This window comes from Rhopalosiphum padi, chromosome 2, assembly GCF_020882245.1.
Source record: "Rhopalosiphum padi isolate XX-2018 chromosome 2, ASM2088224v1, whole genome shotgun sequence".
Taxonomy (NCBI): Eukaryota; Metazoa; Arthropoda; class Insecta; order Hemiptera; family Aphididae; genus Rhopalosiphum; species Rhopalosiphum padi.
The window spans coordinates 34128346-34153094 of NC_083598.1; the positions used below are offsets into that span (position 1 = coordinate 34128346).

The window sequence follows — 24749 nt, forward strand, 5'->3', positions numbered from 1 at the left end:
TTTACGCATCTATACATATTACAGTTTATTAAAAAAAATGCAAGTATACATTAAACATTTATTCTAGTTAATATAAACTAATAATAACTAATTATTATCTACAGTCACTATATAGTTTTGTTGGTAACATTAATTTTCTTACATTAAAAACTTATCTAAGTACCTAACACTGCAATAGAAACTTCATTAGAATGTTACAGTTAGATTGTTTAAAAGATAATCTGTCAATGAACATTTTATTTGTGTTTTTAATATAATTATTAATTATAGTTTTATAAGATAATAGATACTTACTTTTATGAAAAAATTGTAAACACTTAATTTAATTATCGCTGCACTGTGTTATGGAGACTTTAAGTGTATAGGTACCTAATTAAATTATTACAATTTAAAGTTTAGGAAGATAATAATATATTATGAGCTAATACGCCATTATATAAAGTTCATCCCAATATATTTTAAGGAAATAATTAAATAATAATTTTGGGATTTATGACTTTTTTTTATACTAATGGCTTTTTCATACATTAATCTATTGTATGTAATAATACAGATTTATATGCTATTTAGATTAATTTACACTGTACAAATCGACGATCCTACTTAAATAGTACACATACTGTCACTATTAATGTTGAGTAGATCATTAGTCACTACCCAAATAAAAACTAAAAAGAACATTTAAAAGGATTTGTATTAGTAAGATAAAAATAGTAAGCATTATTATACTTAAGGTGGGCTCTAAATGAAAAAACACATTCTTAAATTAGTCGACGGTCATAATTTAAAAAAAAAACGAAATAATGTGTATAAATATTGAATTAGGTTTCAATTTTAAAGCATAAAATTATATGTGTCATTGAAAAACATAAAAATGAAAAAGGATAACGATAAAAACAATATGATACATACTTATTTTTTCATTCAAAATTTAGTAATATGTTCAGACTGTTCATAGTATGTAAAAAAAGGATATTTTCAAATTTGTTGATATTTTCCTAGAAAATTAATGTTTTAATTAATCACTATAGCCATATGCATTTATGTGGCTACACATGATTAGGATAAAATCAAGATATATAGAAAGTTATTTTTCGAGAAATTAAGTATACAAATTAAAAATATTTATATGTATTAATAAAAATAACGGACTAAGACCGAACGACTGACACACGTACGTATTATATAGTTAGGTAATAAAAACTTCAAGTAGTTAACTATTTTCCAAAAATGTCATTGACCCCCTTAAAGCCAAATCACATTCAACGTCATATTTTTATGTTATATTATATAGTATAATATAATATACTTTGCAGTCTTGACATAATATAATATTTATATACGCATGCGCATAATATTTAATTTAGTTCACACATTTCGGAGCGCATAAATGATGTGATATAATATAATGCGTCGTTTTGAACGTACAACTTATAATAATTAACGCGTCCTAACTCCGTTGTTGTTACTGTTATCATCGTCGCCGTCGTCGTTACCGTCTCCGCGTTCATCGGCTGTGGCGTTATTGTTGTTGTGGTTGTTATGGTTGTGGTTGAACTCGTCACTCATATTTAGGAACTTGGCCAGCGTGACCGTCGGCGGCTGGCACGCCGTGGCATTGTTGGCGTCGCCGGGCACCGGTACGGCCGTGAACCCGGGCCGACACTCGCATTTGCCCATCTTCCAGCCCCTGCCCTTTCTGGTGCCCTTTCCCCGGTCCGGCACCACCCATTCGCCGGGTTCGCACGGGCCCTGCAGGTACAGCTGCTTGCACGACAGATCGGTCCAGGCGACGGTGCCACGTCGGTGACCACACGGGTCCTGCGGCTGCAGCGCGTCCGACCGCCGTGGGCTTGCGCCGGCGCCACGGCCGTCATGCTGCTGCTGTGGCAGTTTCCTAGCCGCGGCCGGCGGCTTGCACGCTAGTGCCGACGATGACGAGTAAAACGTGCCGGCGGCCGCGTCCGCGTTCGCGCAACCGCACATGCCCAGGTACGACACGCCTTCGATGGACGTCTTGACCGTGTCTTGGAACAGGACGATCTGGCCGGCTGGACACGGGCCCTGCGTACCCACGCGGTGACAGCCCTTGCCACCCGGGAAGTACAGCTTGCCCGCGGTGCACGGTATGTCCACGCACCCGACCGCCATACCGGTGGCCGTTGTGTTCACGCTGTACATGTTACCCGCGGCGCACGGGCCGCGCGTGTACGGTCTATAGCACGCGCCGTCCCCGAACCACTTGATGTGGCCCTCTTTGCACGTGCATTCGGCCTTGGAACCTCCAGCGGGCACCAGAAATTGGTGTCCCGGGGAACAGGGTCCAATACCTCCCAGTTGGTAGCACTTGCCCGTGCCGTTGTGGAAGTGTGGCAGTGATGGGTCACATCCGCACTGGCCGCCTGGCAGGAATATGCCTCCGCGTTCTTGACACGGTCCCATCGTGTAGTGTTCGTGACACGTGCCTATAAAAATGCCAATATATTATTTATACGATATAATTCATGTGAACTTAAATAATATAATTGAGCAGACAATATTTCGGAGTATTTACAATTTATTATAATATAAATAAAATGTCTATGTGTATATACTATACAGTATATACAATAATGCATGTTAAATAGTGTGATTGAGCTAAAATAACTTAAAATTTAAAAACATTTCAAATATTAGTTAAGATTTCCTCCTAAAAATACTAGTTTACCAGAGGAAAATATTTAAAGAGAAATATTTTTTTCAAAACTACCAAAGTGGTCCAATTTATATTTTCTCAAGAGTTTTGTAGAATTCATTAACTTTTTATTAGTTTCAATAATTTATAAAGGAAAAATATTTAACGTTTACAAATTAATGTATATTATATACATGTTATCAAGTTAAACAAGTGTCATCATTGGCCATTGGGTAGTTTTTTTTCTGTTAGATAGTTCATACTAACTAGTAATCACTAACCATTTATCCACGATACATATGGTATTATTGTAAAAAAAAATCATTATAAATTTTATTTTTCCTATTAAAAACTGCAAATAGAATTAAACGGAATAATTTTGTTTTACAAATAATTTTTTTAAAATCATTTTGATTTTAAGGCTTAATAAAATAAAGTTTCTTTCATTACCTAAAAAAGAAAACTAAAAATGCATACACATACATTCAAAACAGAAATAGGACAACGGGGATTACATAAATTGGTCTTCCACTTATTGCCTATTGGTCTAATACCAAAACAAATATCTCCATCATCTTTAATACTTCATCCTGAAGCAACTATGCAGTGCAATTTATTTCATTAACCAATTTTTATTTCGTCGTTTATAACATTATAAGTACATACACACTATTGGTCTTTTGATAGTGGTAATAAATTCAATATCATTGTATATATTTATTATCGAATTTTATCAATTTTAAATTACAGATGTAATTTGATAAGCTATAATCATTTGTTAGTTGTGAAGTTTTTTGCCCAACATCATTCTTAATTTATAAATTTATTTGAAATATAATTTTTTGACATTATAATTAATACGTATAGAGATGGTATTTATACATTTACTAGAATTTGTATGGTAATTATTAAGGAAATGGTGATACAATCTTTTTTTTGAAAATTTTATCCCATTTTTGTAAAAATGTAAGTGGTTGATTTTTTTTTTTAATGCATGAATGGTACGTTTAACTTTGGATTAAAATATTTAGATTAAAACCATTTAACCATAATAAACATTTATGACGAGAGAAAACAGGAAATTACCGAATAAAATACTGTGTACCTACCATGTATGACGAGTTTTGAGTTAAGACAATTTTAAATACTGTAATAAATTTAACCATAATAATAAAATAATTCTCTTCTACCGTATTATAATTTATAAATATGGAAACATTTTTCCTCTGTTAACTATTAAAACGTAGGTAATATTAGTTAGTTTCAATTGTATAAGAAAAACTCGTAACACTACTACAGGTATAAATTATAGATTATACTATTTATGCCCGGATATTGTAATATAAATATATAATGCTGTTTTCTTTTATGTCTTTCCTGTTCTCACCATTGGTTATGATTTTTAAACATTGAAGTAATATGCGCAGAGTTTTTATTATAAAATTATCTAAAAACTTTAAATTTTGAACCTGTTTCATAAGCTTTAGAGAGAGGAAATTTACGTCAAGACTAAAAGTTTATTAATAGCAAATTAAAATCAAATCGTTTGACTACTGAATTTTTTGGGACTAATATTATTTATACAGTGAATAAACGTACTCCCCCTAAGTCCACCTATAGTTTTGATTTAAAATTTTGCAGAAAGTGTGTATTATTTTTTTATTTTTTTTTTTTTACTGCAAGTATACATGTTATACTTGTCATAATAAAGTGTTATACTGTATTATCACTGACCTGCGGGTGCCCAAAAGTAAGTCGCCAACTCTGGAACGTTTTCACATCTGCAGTCACCGATTAAATTGTTCATGGTGCTAGATACCAATAGCTGTCCTTCAGTGCATGGTCCTCTGGAGTGCTTGCGGTAGCAGCGCTTGTCTTTGGGCCAAAACAGTTCTTCTTTATCCGCGCATGGTAACGGATCCTCACATGTTCCCCACCTCTCCCGGTCATCTCTACGGAACACACAATAAAAAAAATCTAATAAAACATTATTTTTGAGTGAGGCGAGTATACTATAAAGATATAATAAAGATTATAGTACATATGTTTTATTTCATATTACCAGCTATGAACAATATGTTATACGATGTTTATATGATATTAATCTGAAAACTAAATGTATATAAACTGAATTATAGTTGATAGGATTTACTTTTAAAACTAGGTAGAAGTTGGGAAAATGTGTATTATGTGAAAATAATTCAACTTTAACTACGAATCAACAATTTTTTTCTTGTATTCACTATTATAAAAATCAAATTTATATGAAAATATGAAATTATCGTGCTTCGAATGTAAGCACGTAATGAGGAGTCTTACTACAATTTTTTTGTTATTTAAAAAATTATACATTTTTTGATTATTATTCATTGAAATTGGCTATTTTTTTTTCAAGGGTAGATCAGGAAGGGGTATGCCGCAAAATTTGAAGTTGACTGTTCATTTCACGCATTTATTCAAACTTTAAACGTTCATTAATAATAAAAACTAGTTGTTCAATACTTAAAATTAGTACATCATAAGTTAATGTTTATGAGATAAAAGATTATATGGTTGTCTAAAAAATAAACTAAATAAATTACCAAAATACAGGTATAATGTCGATGATGTGAAATAGTGTATCATTGCAAAATCGACTCGGAAAACATTGTTATTACTTATATTGTATTATAATGTTGTCAGTTAAAAAAAAGGATCGAATTAATTTTAGATGATCACCTGTCCAGGTCAGGCGCAAAGTATTGGCCATCGTCGCAGGGACCGCCGAGCCGGAACAGCTGATGGCAACGGGAGTCACGAGTGCTACGGACGCTGCCGGGCGGGCACGCACATTCCGCGGAACCCTTACGGTCCGGACGCGGCACTAGTTCCATCGTTTCCGGACACGGGTACCCACGTTGGAATATCCGGTAACACTTCTTATCGTCCGGCCAGTAGAGCAGCTGCCATCCGCCCGATGGTTCTGCGGCGCACGGATTTTGAGACGGGTCCGCCCAGGGTGGCGGCAGCACTGCGCCCATGACGGCGGTGACTATGCATGCCAAGCAGTATAGTAATATCATCACCTATGATATCAATTGTATAGTTTATAATAATATGTTACGTGTATAAGTAATAAGTCATTTAATCATAGAAGATGATCATGTAAAATATTTGAGAGGGGGCTTAAGTATTTTGTAGAAAACAGATTAATTTTTCAACACAACAATTACAAAAAAAAGTAGTCCATTTTTCATTAGCTTTTTATATGTTTTTTTTAAAAAAAATCTATAGAATTATCTGTTTAAATACTAAGCTGAGTTAATTTATAATTTAGAGAGAAGTATAAATGCATTTTTACGCTTATAGTATATCTATTATCTACCCAAAAATGTGTATTAAGAACAAATAAAGAAGAAGAAATAAATATCATTCTAAAACAAAAAAAGAACTTCACTCTGTATACAAAATAAAATTTAATTTAAACATAAATGTCTAAGACATTTTATAAATTAAGATATATTAAACAAATATTAGCCACGCCTTCAATTATTATTATGTTTATTCAAGTGCTTGAATTGGGGATAACGCGCCCGGACGAAGTTTTCTTCTTTTTGAAGAATATTTCTAAGTACCCCTTCTAATTATATCCTAAACAATAAAACATTTATATATTCAGTTAGGTATACATATATTTTTTACATTTTAACACCATCCTTCTTTTTGTTTTCCAATTCAAGAGGGTAGATTATTGTGTAACATAAATGATTTAACGTATTTATTAGTGTTCTATGCAAGTATATTAAACTGCAACTGCATATATTTTAACGAAATACTAAATTTAACTTGTTGAAATATCGATTATAAGTTTTTATAATAATAAATAAACAACTTTATATTCGTTCATATTTATATATATTCTAGTTAGCACCCCACGAAATTTAAAGGTGCAATATCACACGGGATAAATCTTGACCACCGGATAGCCATTACTCTTGCCCAGTTCAGTGCTCCTGCCCGTCGAAAGATATTTTAATAACGAAAAGATTAAACGGTTAGGATAGGTAGGAACATATTAGGTACACAAATTGTTTTCAGGTCTACCGTTATACCGTTCCGTTACGATATATCATAATACCATATTATATCTCAATAACGATTATCTCGTCCGTATTCAAAACTGTAGTACTAATGAGTAATGTTTGATATCAATAATAGAGATTGTTGAACCTTGTACCTCGAAAATCGAAACTATATTTCTCTTCAAATAAAACGAATGTACAATATACGGTCCTTAAAATTTTAGCGTCAAGATAAATAATTTATTGTTTGTGTCCAAAAAAGTAATTTGTCATATAAATATAATATCTACGTACATGCAAATATATTATGCAGAATTATCCAAATTTTACGTTGAAAAATTGATGAGGATTACATTTAAATCATAATATGCGATCTTCACCGATTTTGTAACGCATAATTTGGTTAGCCATTTATACTATTGATATAATTACAACAAAATATTATTTATCTATGTATATATGTATATTGTATAATGTGTATAGTATAAGTATAGTGATTAGTGACTATACATTATATAGGTACTATTATAATATTATAATGTATGATCTACTATGATCTACAGGAAATCCGATACTAAACAAAATATAATATTTAGAAAAGTGACCAATACTAAAAAAAAATTTAAATAGTATAGTTATACATTTGTTTTTTTAGCATTCCTGTACGCTATATAATATTATTGTTTTTATATTATTTATCTCATATCATGATTGCACTGCATATTTTTAAACTAAATTATCATAAGGTTGGTTTATTGCTAAAAATGGTATTTGTGTACAAAATAAGTGTAGGTACGTCACAAATAAAAATGTATTTTTCAATGACTAATTATATTTAAATACCAATACAAACAATAGTTAATAATATTCTTTAACAATAATTTCAGCAAAAGTTCGACTAGTAAAATATTCTATAGTCGTGTTTCATGGTCATGTACTCACTAAATATATTTATATATATATATTATATACGTATTATTATCAACGACCCTGAGAAATCTTATCGGAACCTTCAAATGGTTAGAACACAATTCAAGCTCCTAAACATTTATAAGTATATCATTTAGCCAATAGCCAATACTATATAAATTTTTATAAGCATCAACAGAATAATGTTAATATATTTTTTTACCTGCAGTAGTATACAGTTTAGCGTATATTGTGCTGAGAATTCCTTATCGCAAAATAAAAAAATAAAAATAAAATCGTTATGTATTATTTTACAATACGTTAATAGTTAACTATTTTGACACACTCGCGTAAAAAAGTTAAATACATATAAAATATTAAACATAAATATATTGAAATGGAAACTAGGTTTTCACTTTCGTTCCGTTCGATAGGCAATGACAACGATGACTGTTATGGTTAGTCTGTCAATTCTGTATCGGGTTATATTTCCCTCCCGCATTTTACGTATATACATGTGAACCACCAGCCACACTCTTATTCCATTCATGATGTCGACATTGTATTATAATTTTTTATCCATTTTCTCTAGTTTAGACGGTTAGACCACAACACTATAAAACGATATGGTCATTTTTCTTCGCCGACACGCAAGAACAGTTGTTTTGTATACAATTTTAATTATCGATATAGGTATATAGTATATACACAAGAAGTGTCAGGTGTTTATGCGCCTACATAAATAATTTATGATCGTCTTGTTTAGAGTACCTATGAACACAATGAGGAAGACAAAAATAATATCGTAATAAGTCATAACCTTGTTTCATCCAAATTTTATAAATAATGATAGGATACATCCAAATCCAGTGAATATAAAGACAAAAGACATTGAATATACTAATATAGTAAGTATTATTTAGATGTTAGTGTTTAAACAATAGAAAATAAAATGAAAAGTAATTTTATTCTAATTTCTCCCACGCACATCGTGAAAACTAAAAATAAATCTAAACTGCTATATAGCCACGTAGGTATGCAGTGTACCTGCATTATATATTATATGTATACACATATAAATATATAGATAATAAAAATAAACTTAACATATCTTGACTAAGTATATACGTCAATGTTTTTCTATAAGTTCCTACCAAATATATTATGAACAATGACATGATATTATGTTTTAATTGTAATACATTTATTGCATCATAAGTTATTAGTTAGTATAGGTGCATCACGTATTCACGTATATAATATAATGTTATACAAGCAACACTGCACACCTACACGTCGAAACAAAATTAAATACTTTCACGTTCGGATTAATAATATTATGTATTTCTCATCAAGTCAAACTGTGATTTAATCATCTAACAATGATAAAGCAATATAGCAGATCTACAAAAATATACAATAATTATAAAGTAACATTCCGCCATGAGGCATTAAAGCGTCGACGGCCCTTAATGATAAAAGCTGCAGCCTTACACATGAGCTAACTATTAAGTATACGTGTCTCACATATTTTTTACTCCGTATTTAATATATATAAGCGTGCATGCCAACACGTAAAATCAAAGTATAAACAACGTACAGGTATGTGTATATTATTTATTATAATATATGCTTATATATACGATTTTGTTGTGATAAGTTGTTAAAAATACTAAAATGTAAAAAAATATTGGAATAGTTATTAGTTATAAATTATAATAGTTGTATTACCTATATACGTATATACTCTATACCTACCATTACATTAAAATATTTCATATAAGGACCACGCCGTTCATTTTTACGTGTCAATTGGCTTACAGAATAATGTGTATATGTATTTCAATGTTTTTAATTGATATTCTAGTGGAATTCCTACTGTTTAATGTTGACGATCAAACAATACGAATTACTATATTGTCTATATTGTAATATGGTATAATAGGCGCTGTTCATAAATCTATACGGTATTGCGGTGTATTGGTAGGGAGTAATATGTATATATATATATTCAGTACCTACTACCTATTTAACTATACATATATTAAAACATATTCTGTTATTATATTTCAACTCATCGCGGCATTTCATAAACCGTTTGAAAACTCACAGTGTATTGTGAACATGATATTATTACTAAAATATGATATAACAAGTATCAATTCATTGTCAATTATGTTATTGCCAGTGCTTTCTATTTCTACAACAACTATTCCTAGTAAAAAATGTGTTTACATACAACATTTTATTTCGTTTTAATTATAATTTAAATATAATTTAACGAGAATTCGTAAATAGTACATACTACACACTATGTATCAATACCTATATCATTCAGATTTCAGATTATTGGAAATGTTCAGCAGTATATTATACTTAATATTCACAAAATGTATATAATATTATTATTTCTATTATAATGTAATTTAGCCACTTATTAATAATTATATAATTTACAACAGCATCATAGATGTGTTTTTATTTTAAAATCTACAACATTGTTTTGTTGACTGTTTTACCGTAACAGATACGATGTGCGCAATATTAAATGTATGTATAATGTTTCACATGAGGACAAATAATCAGGTTTTACTTTCGAAAACACACAAACCAGTTGATTTTTGTTAAAGAATATCCGTAATTTGTAAATATAATTGGTGATATTACCGCAAAAAAAAATATATATACAATCTTAAAAATATTCAAGAATAATTAAAAATTTAAAAAAAATTCATGATGACAACACGCATGATTAAAATAATTAAATATAATTATAATGTTTATAACTTGATGACCCGAAAATGTGTTATACATTCAACAATATCTTAAGAAATGTATTAAATGTTATTTAAAAATTGTATTTTAAAGATGAAGAATATATCTACAATATTATTTTTTTATACCATGATAGATTGTAAAAAGGTTAAATATAAACTTAGTCATGATATTTTAGACAGTAAAATTTTATGCATGTAAACTGAATCTAGACTTTAGATTCTGAGCGGAGTGAAATATAAACTTATATTGGAATTTAAATTATGTAGTTTTTCATGTATGTAAACATTTTAAACGTGTCCTGGATCAAATTTGATCTATAACTGGACAACTGGGGGTTGAAAGTAGGAAATTTTTAGAAATATTTTTAAGAATTGCAAAAACTAACAAAAATAGGCTGAAAAAAACTGAATATTTTACAAAAAAGTGAAATGAATATGTGATGACATAACAATTGAAAATTACCTAGGAAAAGCTATTAAGCACTACTAGTTACTACCCAATTAGGTTTTTATTTTTAATTTTCTCACTTTAGGAAGTTCATGGATCATTATCATTTGAGTCTTTTAGGGATATTTTCACGAAAATATATGGTAGAATGACTAGAATGGTGGGTATCTAATTATTTAATTAAAAGGATTAGTTAAGGAGTTAACTGTTAAGTTTTGAATATAATTTGGTTTAACGAGATTTTTATAATTTTTCAAATTGTAAAAAAAAGGAAGTTTTAGGTATGGGTGGAAAATTTTATTTGTTGCCTACATATCAAGGGGTAGACTGTAGAGGTTATTTGACCTAAATATATATATATACACATATTGAAACTTGGAAGACTAATAAGGTTTTTCTATCGAATAGTTTGACAGAGACACAGAGCCTCAAAAGTGAATATGGAAATGGAATAACCGAGCCATAAGATTATTAATTTATAATATTGTATTAAATTATTATTAGTTAGAGACAATTTAGATCTTAAAAGAGACATTTTAAGTTTTGTATTGACTAATTTTCATTTTGTTTTTATATGTGTGCTTCATGTGAATCGCTTCAGCTTGTCAAAAGTTAACAAAATATATTGACCTTAATTATAACTACTGGAAGGACACTAGAACTTAGTTGTTGCACGAAAGTGGTGGGTATTCACGATATATTTTTTAAGAATCTAACCTAAAGAATCGACTTTGATTTATTAACTTTTATTTTCCAAAACTTAGTCCATGCTAATCATAAATAAATAATTTGATTCATTTGAACCTATAGTCGTTTCAGAGTAAGGATTTGACACCATTAGTCACAGTAGTGTGTAGTCAGCAAATGTACTTAGAAATGTGAAAGGATGATTTTAATATATCGTGGGCGAAAATGAGATACAAATTGTGCAAAAAAGGTTAGGTCATCAGCTTTGTTCTGTATTATATTGAATGAGTTGTGTTTACTGTTGTACACTTTTTATACTATTTTTGGAAAAAATTAGTTCAATTTACCGATAACACTAATAATGTTACCTAATACCTATAAAATACAATATAACCGTCTCTCCGCTCAGAATCATTTTTTGCGAAGGAACACTGTACATTTTTCTTCTAGTAATTTTCGACTGTGTAGTTTACACACGATTATGATAAATTATTTAATCGAGTAATGTTTACAATCGGTAAAAATTATTATCTGGGTCAAAAATACCTAAAACTATGAATCCTGGCCGAGTTTACATAATATGCACTTTTACCAATGTTATAATAACTTAAAAACTTTAATCAATTGCATGAAATTAAGACTTAATCTATAACATTTTAATTAGGAATTTCTAAATATATGGTTTTCTCATATAATTTTATAAACAAATCCATGCTGTATACTTAAACGTATTATACATCTCGTACATTATTTGCAATGTGTGTAAAAATATATCAACTCGAATTGATTGAAAACCCATTATTATTATATTAGGTATGTATATGTATTAATTAACCTTGAATCTTAAATTGTGAATCAGTTATATTTACACATTTAATTATTTGCATAAACTGGAAATTGTAATTGTAAATGTAAATGTTTAGAATTCGTATGTAGTATATAGTAGTATTAAACAACACATATTATTGCCACTACAAATTTATGAAACATTATACTTACTATTACAAAACTATGTGTAAGAATAATATAAATAAATACGTTTTATTTAAAATTAGACAATAAAATTGTACAAATACGTACAACTTTGTAAATTTGCAATAACACGAACCTATAAAAAAATCAATAGTGAAAATCTATTAAAATTTATTATTAGTAGGTATATTATTTATTTATTTAATAGTTATTTAAAGTAAATGAACATTTCCATTTTTTCTATACAACACACCCGCTATTTTTCTTTGAAGAAGGTTACACAATAATAAATTATGCATTGTCTAAATAGAATAGAATATATTATACAGTGTTATCGATTTAATCGTTTCAATTTATACCCAATTTTTTAATTTCAATAACTATTATCGAAAACGCACCGCATATTATATAGTAGTTAGATACATATAATATAATATATGTTTGTATGTGTGTGTTTTTTTAAAATTACTTGTTCAAATATTGCGAAAAATGCATATTATATATTTGTATTAGATATACACTATACACATTCGTCTCGATTTAAACAATCGTTCTCTAATAAGACCATTTTTTATATTTTGCGCAATATATATCATGTAAATACAATGTACACCATGTACAGTGTACATATATATATATATATATTATGTATACATACCTTCCCCTTAGTATCACAGTTATTATACCTATATGTATCGGTAGCGTTAGCGGGTGCGAGGCGCGTGAATTAAATTTGTTACAATTATATAATAAGAATCTAAATGCGTATATATAATATACTCACACACCAATTGGCACGCGTCCTTGCAGTGACGAAAACGACACTGTGACTTATATAAATAATAATGAAAACGTTTATGAAAATCGAGATTTTATTATGTAGATTGTACGTATAGCGGTATAATACAAATAGCAATATAGTATCTACTACATATACAAGTCTCTAGTCTCCACGCTCCAATACAGTTTACATATTATATATTGTATATTGTGATATACGATCACGATATAATTGTAACTATTATGATATGATTCATTTTATCCAAAAATTATAATTATTATAATAAATTATGGCACCTACACAACGAAACGTATAATATATTTGATAAATATGAAAATAAGTATACACAGTCGTGTACTATGCACAATGCACATAAAATACAGACAGTTAATTTTTAGCTTTGGATTATAAGCAATATTTAATTCTAAAATCCTATCATGGCAAACCGATTTTTATTTAATAAGTATATCCTTAAAAATAACTGGTAATTTTTACAATGCCGATATTTTGATTCAAGAAATAAAAACTCCTGTATAAATACGTGTTTCGTAAAATAATTAGACTTAGGAGGACAAGGCTGAAACGTGTCAAAATATGCAGACAATACATATTTACAGTGAGCACTGGCCTGTGAGCAATTTGTCTACCGTCAAATATGTATAATATATAAATGGATATATAATTTAAATATTTATACCTACATACGAAACCAGAAGAAATAATATACTTGTGTCATAGGTATCAGTTTATGAGTTATGCGTTGCGCCGTTCTAGTTGATCATTTAATAAATTACACGTGCACACACAACCCTACAATATGTATTACTTTAAATGTACCCAGGCAAGTAGCTAGAATTTTTTTTTTTTTTTTGGGGGGGGAGAAAGGTCGAAATAGTTTTATATACAATTTTTATTTTTAGATAATAATTACCGTTTTACGATATACGTTCTGACGTGTGTCATCTATAAAAATAATGTCCTAAATTCAACTGTCTACAGATTACAATGGTTTAATTTTGCACCACACTACAATATATTTTTGAATAACACATACCTATATACTTTGCTAACAAAGTATTTTATTATGATTTTATAACACCGGTACGAACAAATTACGAAGAGATACGACCCCACGGACTCCCCAATTATAGGTGAGAAATTCATAAAAACTTTATAATTTATATATCTAGGTTTTGAAAATTTAATACAAGATTCCTCATAAGCAGTTCATATTGAAACAATAATATCTAAAAAATGTAAAAAGACAAATATTTTTTATAGTCATTTGAAGTTCCGATTTGGACTAAATTACTTATATTTAAACGATAAACAACGGATAATGTTAATTATTTTTTTATAATTTAAAAACATTATTCATATGAACTTAAAACTTTTACATATAATATAATATAATATTATAATTTTTACTTTACGCAGTGACATTTTTGATTTCTTTTAAGATAATATTATTATTTATTTATACCACAATGTATCTTTACTTTAAGTACACATACATAAATCGTATTTTCAAATTATTGAAGTATTTATTATTTAAAGATTATTCTGTGGTAATGTACAAAATTCACAATATCAATTTTTTACTGTAAATTATGGATATATTTTTTTGAAGACTTTAATATATCTAATTCAAAATTCGATCCAATTGTTTTTTAGTTATTAAAATGTTCAAGGATAATAGTCATTAAAAATATTTATAAAAAAAATATTAAATAGATATTATATCGGATCATTCACTTTTGTAATTTATAAATATTGATAGATTAATATAAGTTACTTGAATTAGCAAATTACCATAGTTCATTATCATGAACCTATTATCTTTAGTACACAAAATTTGGGAATTCGAAAATACTCGTTTGAATTAATTTTTTGAATTATTTCGTCAATAATATTTTTCAGAACGATTGTTCACTAAAAAATGTATTGTAGAAAGGGGAATTATCATTTGAAAAACAAAAGTTTGTATCTCCACAAGACACTTATTTAGTATTACCTAAACAAAATCTTAACAATTTGAAAATGTGATCTTGAGAATATTTAAAAATTACAAAAATCAAATTTAAAAAAAATCGTTATTAAAGGAAAAAAGAGTGAGCATAATGCTTCTCACTCCGTAAATACCGTATGGTATATGATATAATATTATAGGCGTATAATTTAAATTATATATTTATATAATTATTAATAATATTAACTTTAAATTATAAAGCGTGTGATATTATGTGGTCATGTGGGTGGTATCTATAAAAATACTTTAATAGTATGTATGTACTATTAGGTAGGTGTATATAATATAATAATAATATAAATTACAATATATTATAATATAAGATACTCACGTATTTTAGTCGTCGTATACTCGTATAGGAGTTATCCGCGGACGGTGTGCCGATCGCGGGCCATGAATATGAACACACCAGATGAAAATAAAAAATAATAATAATAATAATAATACGCGAGAGCGTCGTCTACGTAGTCGTACTCGTTATGTAGTATTATGTCAAACGCGCTGTTGCGTCCCGAGTTATGTATGAACGCCGCCGAGCGTCGATACCGTCATAATGTGCCGACCAAGATCCGGTTACGCAATGGTCAAGGCTTTGGGGGTTCCCCTCGGCGCGGCGGCTACATTACAATCGGGTATATACATGTGTATGTATAATATGTAATTCCCGAGCGCGTGATCTTGACCCGAAATCAAAAGCTTTTTTACAACGATATTATACGTATATTATATTTTATATATTTACACGCACACGCCATCACGCGTTATTGTGTACGAGCCGATACTCTTACCCTGTAGTCTATACAGGTACCTTGCGCCGCCAATGTCGCGATTATTATTATTTTTATAAGAACTGCCGTCTGTTTATAATAAAGCTACATAGTTACCTATATAATATAATATTTTATCGTGCTGTGTCGACATACCATACACCATGTTATTATTGATGAATTATGAGTTTCTGGTTTTTCCTACTTCCTATTCAAATTTCAAACACAGGTAGTAGGGCAAAGCGCACACAATCGAATATTGTATTAGCGTAGCGGTTCACGGTCGGTAGTCTATATAATACATAAATAATATTCTAAATATAGGTATGTATATATATTATAACAGGTATATTGTATATTACATTGCACATACATACAATTTTGGTGTACCAGCTTAAGATGTTATGCTTAATTTACATTTGAATGTGTCAGCTTACAGTAAAGCACTCTGTATACTTTATTATGTATACAGTACAGCCAGTACAGGGTGAATTTTGAATCACATCCACTCCACTTTATAATACAATTATATACACAGTTGAATTCAAATTTTGATTTTTGAATAATTTAGTTCTATATACTAAGTATCCTATCATTTTTAAATACTAAGATTATTTTAAGGCATCAACAAGTAATAACAAATAACTAAAAGTTGCGGCGCAAACTAATTTCTTCAAATAAAAACCTACTTAATTGTCTACAAATTTTTAAAATTTGTTGATGTATAATCAATAATCAGTAAAACTTTTAGCTATGTAGCCAGAGCCCAACTTAGAGGGGGCTAGGAGGGCTGCAGCCCCGGGCCCCGACATTATTTGGAGCCCCAGGCCTCAAGCCCCTGTTGATATTTAATTATTAAAGTGGCACTATAAAATGTTATGATATTATTGTTTACGTAGTTTACCTTTCAGTCTACAGTTTATCTTTACATACATTTTATTGGTCAGTTCCGCATAATCATTAGTATAATCGGTACATTAGTTATTAGTATTCCGTCGACTGTCGTAGTGATGTTAAATTATTAGATTAGTTTTTAGTCGAGTTTGAGAGTTTTGTTCGTTACTAGTGTGTGCCAAAATCTATTGAAATTTGAAAACGTCTGAGAAAAAAAGCATTTATCTCAGTGGTTATGCAAAACAAAAGTTAAAGAAGGAGGCTGATGACGCAGTAAGCATGTTACCTAAATTAACGAATTTTTTTGAAACTATCAAGAGTGCAAACGAAGTAACTAACACACATGATTTTTCAGATCTATTTCAAAAGTTTAGTGAACTAAAATCTAGAAAAAAACCATTGTCTTTAATTCTAAATCATGTACATTTTTTTATTATTTACATTGACTATGTTGAAAAATGCATTACCACTTTGACTTTGTGTACAATGTACATGATGTATATCAGTAAACATTTGTTTAAATTAAAAACTGTATCTACAATACTTTATTTATATATGTAATTTTAATTTTAATTTCATCGTTTTATTTATATTAATCATCATTAAAAAATTACATATTGAGTTATGCGGTAGTATAATTTATTTATAATCTTATAAAATAAATTGAATATAAAAAATTTATATAGCAAAAAGACTGCATTTATAATAATTTAAGTTGATAATTTAGAATTTAGATAATAATTAATTTTGGGGTCCCATCAAAAAATTAGACCCGGGCCCAAAAATTCCTAAGTTGGGTTCTGTATGTAACTAATGTCATTTTTTCAAATTTTATTATAAAACTAAAAAAAGGTTTTACAGGTATGTATATTATAGGTTAAGAGGTTCCTAAATCTAATAAGTAAGGCCTATTAGTTATATCTTATGTTACACTCAATATCAAATACATTCAGCGGACATTTAGAAATTTTGATAATACATATAATTTTATCATTAATGCATAAAGCTATAAAGTAAGATAACTCAGAAGCCGCTCGTTTAAATTAAAAATCATATTCATAAAAAAAAAATATTCATCATCTGTAGATAGGTCCTAAATTATTGTTGACAAAAAAGTTGTATCATTTCAAGACAGTTAGTCTTTAGCGGACTCATCTCATCCTGGACATTTTTGTTAAAGGTATTATTCAATAAAATAATTTAAAAGATCAACGTGTTTTTGATTTTTTGTTGTTATTAAAAAATTGTATTTGATTATTATTAACACTACTGTAATTATAATGAATATGGATCAAAAATATTTAGAACATCGATAGGGTAGGAAGGTATTAATGCGTATCTTTGTTTCCCTGTTTAAATATAAACTTTAGAAGCGAAATAAAATAAAAATTTAAGTAGCCCTTTAAAATTTGACCTGGTCTTTAACTAATGGTGACTACCTACTTACGCGGGGAAAGTGTTTGAACTCTATATAACTTCAGTGAGTACCTATATATTATATTAATGTTATTATTATTAAATGTATTATGTACACATATGGCTATTATCATTATAAAGTATCAACACATATACATTATAATATACATACACACATTACGCATATGCGATCGTTCACCCATAACGTATATATATTAATATATTATTATTTATTATATATACATCGCCGCGAACGCGTTATAGCGACGACGTACTTAAGCGACGCCCGAGGGTTAACGTCCCGACACGATATACGTACAGATACACGTGAGAGGCGTATGCATACGACGACGTCCAGTCGTGACGTATAATAGTTTTGTGCATAATATCGTGTCAGTAAGTAGTAGAGACAATATTGTTACGTATATTACAAGATCGCATAATAATATTATTGTCGTCCATGTATATATTTTGTGTACGTAAAACACTAAATCATAATTATTAGTAGTTCGTAACATTGATGACCAACTCGTAAGAAAAAAGTCAAAGTCACTTGTTGCAAAATCGAATACGTAATAATAATAATCCCGATGGTGTTGGAGTTGTGCGCGACTGCGGGAGCACGAATTCACGGGTACTAGCAAAACATTTATAATTTAAAAGTTTTCAGGATAAGTTTTGACTACAAAAATCAATACAATATATAATAATATAAATATAGATAAATATAAATATAAGCATAACAGGTATACTATACAAAAAATTGAACACTCAGAAATAATTGGACCATATTCCTTTAAAAAAAAGTAAACATATTTACATTTTACCTAGTATGACAAAAAAAATAAAAAATTAAGTTTCAAAATCAGTTTTTTTCAATTCATGGATAGGGGGTTATTGAAAATCTAAAAGGGAGCGTTGAGTAAAAAAAAGGTTATGAAACATCTAGCTATACCGCTTCAGAAATGCACATAACTGTATCTGTATGAGAGACGAGAGTATATAGGTACGCCCATTTAAATACGACTCTTACGTGGCGGTAGCATTTATATTATAACTATTAGTCATTAAACAGATTACACGTGGGCGTTTTAACGAATTTCGTGGGTGGTAACTGGTAATAGTACTTATTTACCTAGCTAATACCTATTTACCTATATATATATATATATATATATATATATATATATTATGCTAGGATATTTTAATACACACACGCAACACCCATTAAACGTCGTTTCGGTAGTTAAATATAAGTAGATGTAGATCTTGCTAAAACAAAATCTAATACCCTTGAATAAAAATGTATTTAGTATTTAAGTAAATATTGTTTCAATTTGAACTCAATACTATATGCCTATATAGCCTATATATTATATCATATTCATATATTTAATAGCATTTAAACATTATTATTAACTATTACTTTATTAAATTATTTATTTAACATATTATAATATAGTCACCCAGTTAGTTATTACTTATTAATATCTATATACTATAACACAAAATTAAATTTTCTTTTTTAGACCTAGCTTATCAATGACTTCATCTGACGTAATTTTGATGCTCCATTGATAAACCTTCATTCGGATTAGACTTGTCATAATTTACGTCATGAGCACATTTATCAGCTAGTTAAGCAATAACTGAATAACTATATTATAATTATTATTATACCCGAAATAATTGTGCATAATATAATATACTATATAGTATGCATTTTAAAAATACCCCATATTTATATCTTATATGTTTATTTTCTCAGAATTTACATCTCGCACTAAAGTATTGATTTATTAATTATTATTATTAAATTGTATTTGACAATTTGACTTTCGTTGTCACATGTCATAATTTATACGCCAATGAGGCAATGACTAATAAAGACGTGATGCTATTTATTATCTGCGTCATAAAAATATCCATCTATGAACAACTATTTTCTTAAAAAGCAAACAATTATTTTTTTTAAACGGTCAAGGGGATCTACGTAGGAGGGCGTAATACCTCAAAAATGACTATATTTGTAAGTAGTAGATATCTACTACACTATTATTATAATATAGTTGTTTTTTTATCATTATAACTTTAATTCGGAGTAAAATAGGTATTTAATTAATATAAAAATAATAACTATTTTATTGCATTCAATTGTGAATAATTAATACAATTTAAATTGAAACATTTCTTCAAATGAACCTATGTATAGATATGAATATGGGAGAATAAAATTGCAACATTAAAATTCCTTCTTAACAAAAAATCACAAAAATTAAATTACCAAATGGCCAAGAACAGAAACTATAATCGTATTCTAAATATTAGTAATTAGTAATTAGTAATTACTGTTGTTTATAATAAATTATGTTAACAGTAAACATTTATTATTTAGAAAATTAATAACTTTTTGAAAAAATATATTTATTCAATTTTCTATGGTTATCAATTTTTAAGTTTATTACTTTTTTTCTGAGAGTTTCGATTTATAAAATTCGAACTAGACTACAGTAAAAATGGCCATGGAAAAATTAGTCAATAAAAAATAAAAAATAGTCCAACATAAGCATATAATCAATTTATCATTATAATAAAATAAGTCTATATAAATAAATCAAAAATATAGTCAAGACAAAAACAAAACAAATATTAAAAATTATATTTAAAAAGTTCTAATAAAGTACATATTTTTAATATTCCAATAAGATACAGCTTTTAAAAATTTGTTTAAATTTAGTTTACACTATTTGTTTTAGTTTTTGTTTGAAAATATAATATTAGCATCAGTCATAATAATGTATGCCAAATAAATTGATGTTAATATATGAGTAATAATTTTCTACGTAGACTGTCAAACTTTGGACTGCGTATTAAGATCGTAGATAAACAATACGGTAACTTTGATAATCAAAATTACGCGTGGACATGGATTTTTAGAAATAGAACCATAATAATAAACCGATTTTACAAGAAATAATTATACAATATGTATAATGTATTTACTTATACTATAAACACGAATATTTGGACATCCTCTAATCTCAACCCCTTCTTTGAATATTTTTCCTAACTAAATTTTCTATAGCCTATTCTACGTTGGCTATTTTTTTTCGTGGCCATTATTATCTACTGATAAATAGTGATTACTATAAAATTCATATTTCAAACGAGTAACTACTAGTTCATTAACTAATTATAACCTTAAATAATAAATATAGGTAAATTTTCTTACGAATTTTTACGAAATTTTTATAAATCAAAAATAATTGAAAATTATTCGGTTTAGGAGTATGAAATTATAAATGTATGATGTTCAAAAAAGTGAAGAGGGAATTGAAACAGGGCGAAGGATCCAGAACCAGCCATTTCATACTATACTAACGTTATTTTAGATGTTGAAGGGGGTTGTCACTTTATCCAAAAGCACAATAATAAAATCTATATTCTATACCAGGAGTGGCCAACATGACTATTTACGCGAGCCACATGTATTAATGCAATATTATAATACCAAGAGCCAAATTATCTAATCTGTACTTTTATACCACAAAAATAATAAAGATAGCTAACATTCGATAAACATATCAAATTACGAAATATTAAATTATAAAATAATAATAATAATAAAAATATTATATATTTTTTATAAATGTATGCAAAAAAATTAAAATTTTGGTTTTTGTAAATAAGACCGCAAGCCGCATAAGTTGATGAAGAGAGCAGCAATTTGGCCACCCCTATTCTATACAATGGAATAAGATAAATAGATTAAGGGTGGTGAAGTAATCTGATGTAAAATTGCTTAGAATGAATTTTAGGTAACTACATTTTCAAATATTTCAATGCGTAGGTCATTTTGAAGAGCGGTGGTTGAAAACGTGCAGATATTGTTTTACACACAGAGAAATATTTGTTTGAATTGTTTTTAATTTGGTTAGTTTGAACAGCTTTAGACTTGAAAAGTCGAATACCATATACTCTTATTGGTCTTAGCAATGATCTATAAATAATAAGTTTATTTTATCATTTAGTATTTTATTTTTAATTTTAGATGGGAACACCATCTATAGTCAGTCTTTTATTTAAAGTAATACTAAAAGACTCATCGAAATTCTGACTAGTATAGTTTAGCAAAATAGTTGACAACATTTTGCAGAGTATCCCCGTACAACACCAACCTTGTCACCTATAATTTAAATACTTATAACTAAAAAAGTACTTGTTAGAATTTCGATTTTTATGTATCGATATACTCCAAAAAATATTCCGCTTCAGAATATGAAATTAAAAATGTATGTTGTCAAAAAAATAAATATACCTAACTTAAAAAATTACAACGATATAATATTTTTAAAAACGTTAATACATATTGAAATAATGAGTGTTTTTTTTGATAAATGAATCAGTCATCACTGTATAGTTATTATTACCTACAAAATATTTAGTTTTTACTATTTTTTACTTGACTAAATATGGGTTTTTCTATGTTATAATAAAAAGAATCAACCAGTATATAATATATAAGTGGGACTAGGACAATTGGTCCCCGCGAAAAAATATCGTATGCGGACAATTGGTCCCCGTTATAATTTTATACCCGAACAATTAGTCCCTGGCTTAAAAGTTAAATATTCTTTAAAATATATTTTCAATAATATAATACTTTTAGAATATAATAACTGTTATTTGTTTAAAAAAAAATAAAAAAAGAACATAATAATACAATAATAAATTAATAAATAATATTATTATAGTTGAATATAAAAATAATTTAAGTATAACATAATAATTACAATTTATGAAAATCTCGAAAGCCTACACAAATAATTCAAAAGATCAGCTTTTGAAAAGTTATTATTAAAATTATTACAAATTTTTTGTCAACGATATCATTGTTGTTGAATTAATTATTTGTATCAATTCAATAAAATTATAAATATTTGGTAGTTTAATTCTAACAATATTTTTAAATTTATTATTAAATGCTTCAGATTTTTTTATTAAAAATCCATAATTTGTTTAAATTTTATATTGCTTCAAAGCTTAAAAATTGAATGCAAGGTTATTCTAAAAGTATTATATTATTGAAAAAACATTTTAAAGAACGTTTAATAATAAAAAAATATTTTGTAGGTATTTAACTTTTAAGCTGGGGACTAATTGTCCGAAGTATAAAATTATGACGGTCACCAATTGTCCGCATACCTATATAAGTATAGATAGTTAATACAAATATATGACATAAGTATTTTCATTATTTCCATAATTCTTCCTTCCATTACGCATTAGCAATAAACGATTTATAGGATGACTAAATTTTAAATTTGCGTCTAAATTTTTTTAAACCTATTAACTGTACACTGTAACAACGACGAGTATAAATCAATCAAAATTTAATCCCAAGTTCCGATATATAAAATACTCTTATATGTATAGTATAGTGTCTGATATTACATAGCTTATTAGTTATTAATTAAGTTTTGGGTTAAGTACGGGTACTCATGAGTCGTGAATAATAACATAGTCATAACGACATAATTAAATATTTAACAAAATCTAAAAATAAAAATTGCGATTAACCGCTCATCAACGTCTATAATTTAATAAGCTCAAGAACTTATACGTATATTATTAAAATGTATATTATTATATAGTCAATTTAGTTACCTGCGCGTGGCTGTGTGTGTTTGATGTAGTATTAAAACGCGTATAGGTACCAGGTGGTACTCACGTATAATATGCTATATTGACTGTAGACTCGTCACGGTGTATTCAGTCACTGCGCGTACGTTGATTTCACTTTCTAATGGTCGAGATCCTCTTCCTATGATGTAACACGCGGTCCGTGTAGCAGGAGGAGTCTGCGTATAATGCTTGATTATCGTCAAAATGCATTATAATATTATATTATAATTTATAATACATTAATACGCGTGTGATATCGTATTTTCATAATAAACGCCACATTATTACCTATGTACCTAATACATTGTTATAATTACATACGAAAATAAATGCATTAGTCAATATTATTATTTATTAAACTATGTGTATCTATATGACTAATAATTGACTATAATAATATATATATAATTTATGTGATTTATGGACGTGATCCATTCATAATTATTATATTTTCGTCGTCATGTAAAAATTGATTAAGTCAATATTTTTAAAATTTTTAATTTGCATAACTTCATATAATTTTTAAACTTTTTTATTTTAGATTTATAGGATTTTGAAATTAATAATCGATATAGATTGCAATCTCTATTTCTATTAGAAAATTATATTAGTATGTATAACTGTGTTTGCCCTGGGCCCTCTCTCGTGG

The 24749-nt window shown here is 28.1% G+C and overlaps 1 protein-coding gene across 3 annotated transcripts; it reads right to left on the reverse strand.

Moving 5' to 3' along the window:
* On the reverse strand, window positions 1-24249 carry LOC132920963 (uncharacterized). 3 transcript variants are annotated; one of them, XM_060983723.1, is made up of 4 exons: window positions 24083-24249; window positions 5393-5739; window positions 4409-4626; window positions 1-2465 (listed from the first exon to the last, which is right to left on the reverse strand). In XM_060983723.1, exons 2-4 carry the CDS (start codon window positions 5734-5736, stop codon window positions 1441-1443), a joined length of 1587 nt encoding a protein of 528 aa, XP_060839706.1. In that variant the 5' UTR covers window positions 5737-5739; window positions 24083-24249; the 3' UTR covers window positions 1-1440. The 3 variants fall into 3 exon arrangements, with proteins under 3 accessions (XP_060839706.1, XP_060839707.1, XP_060839708.1); XM_060983724.1 differs by lacking the exon at window positions 24083-24249 and adding an exon at window positions 15670-15864; XM_060983725.1 differs by lacking the exon at window positions 24083-24249 and adding an exon at window positions 7868-8096.
* Window positions 24250-24749: the final 500 nt, after the last annotated feature.

What these genes read in the sequence shown, in the direction of transcription:
- LOC132920963 (XM_060983723.1), bottom strand. Translation starts at nt 5,736, where the DNA reads ATGATATTACTATACTGCTTGGCATGCATAGTCACCGCCGTCATGGGC. An exon ending in TTTGCGCCTGACCTGGACAG is followed by an intron (nt 4,627 to 5,392) that starts GTGATCATCTAA and finishes TGTGTTCCGTAG; the next exon opens with AGATGACCGGGAGAGGTGGG. An exon ending in TTACTTTTGGGCACCCGCAG is followed by an intron (nt 2,466 to 4,408) that starts GTCAGTGATAAT and finishes GCATTTTTATAG; the next exon opens with GCACGTGTCACGAACACTAC.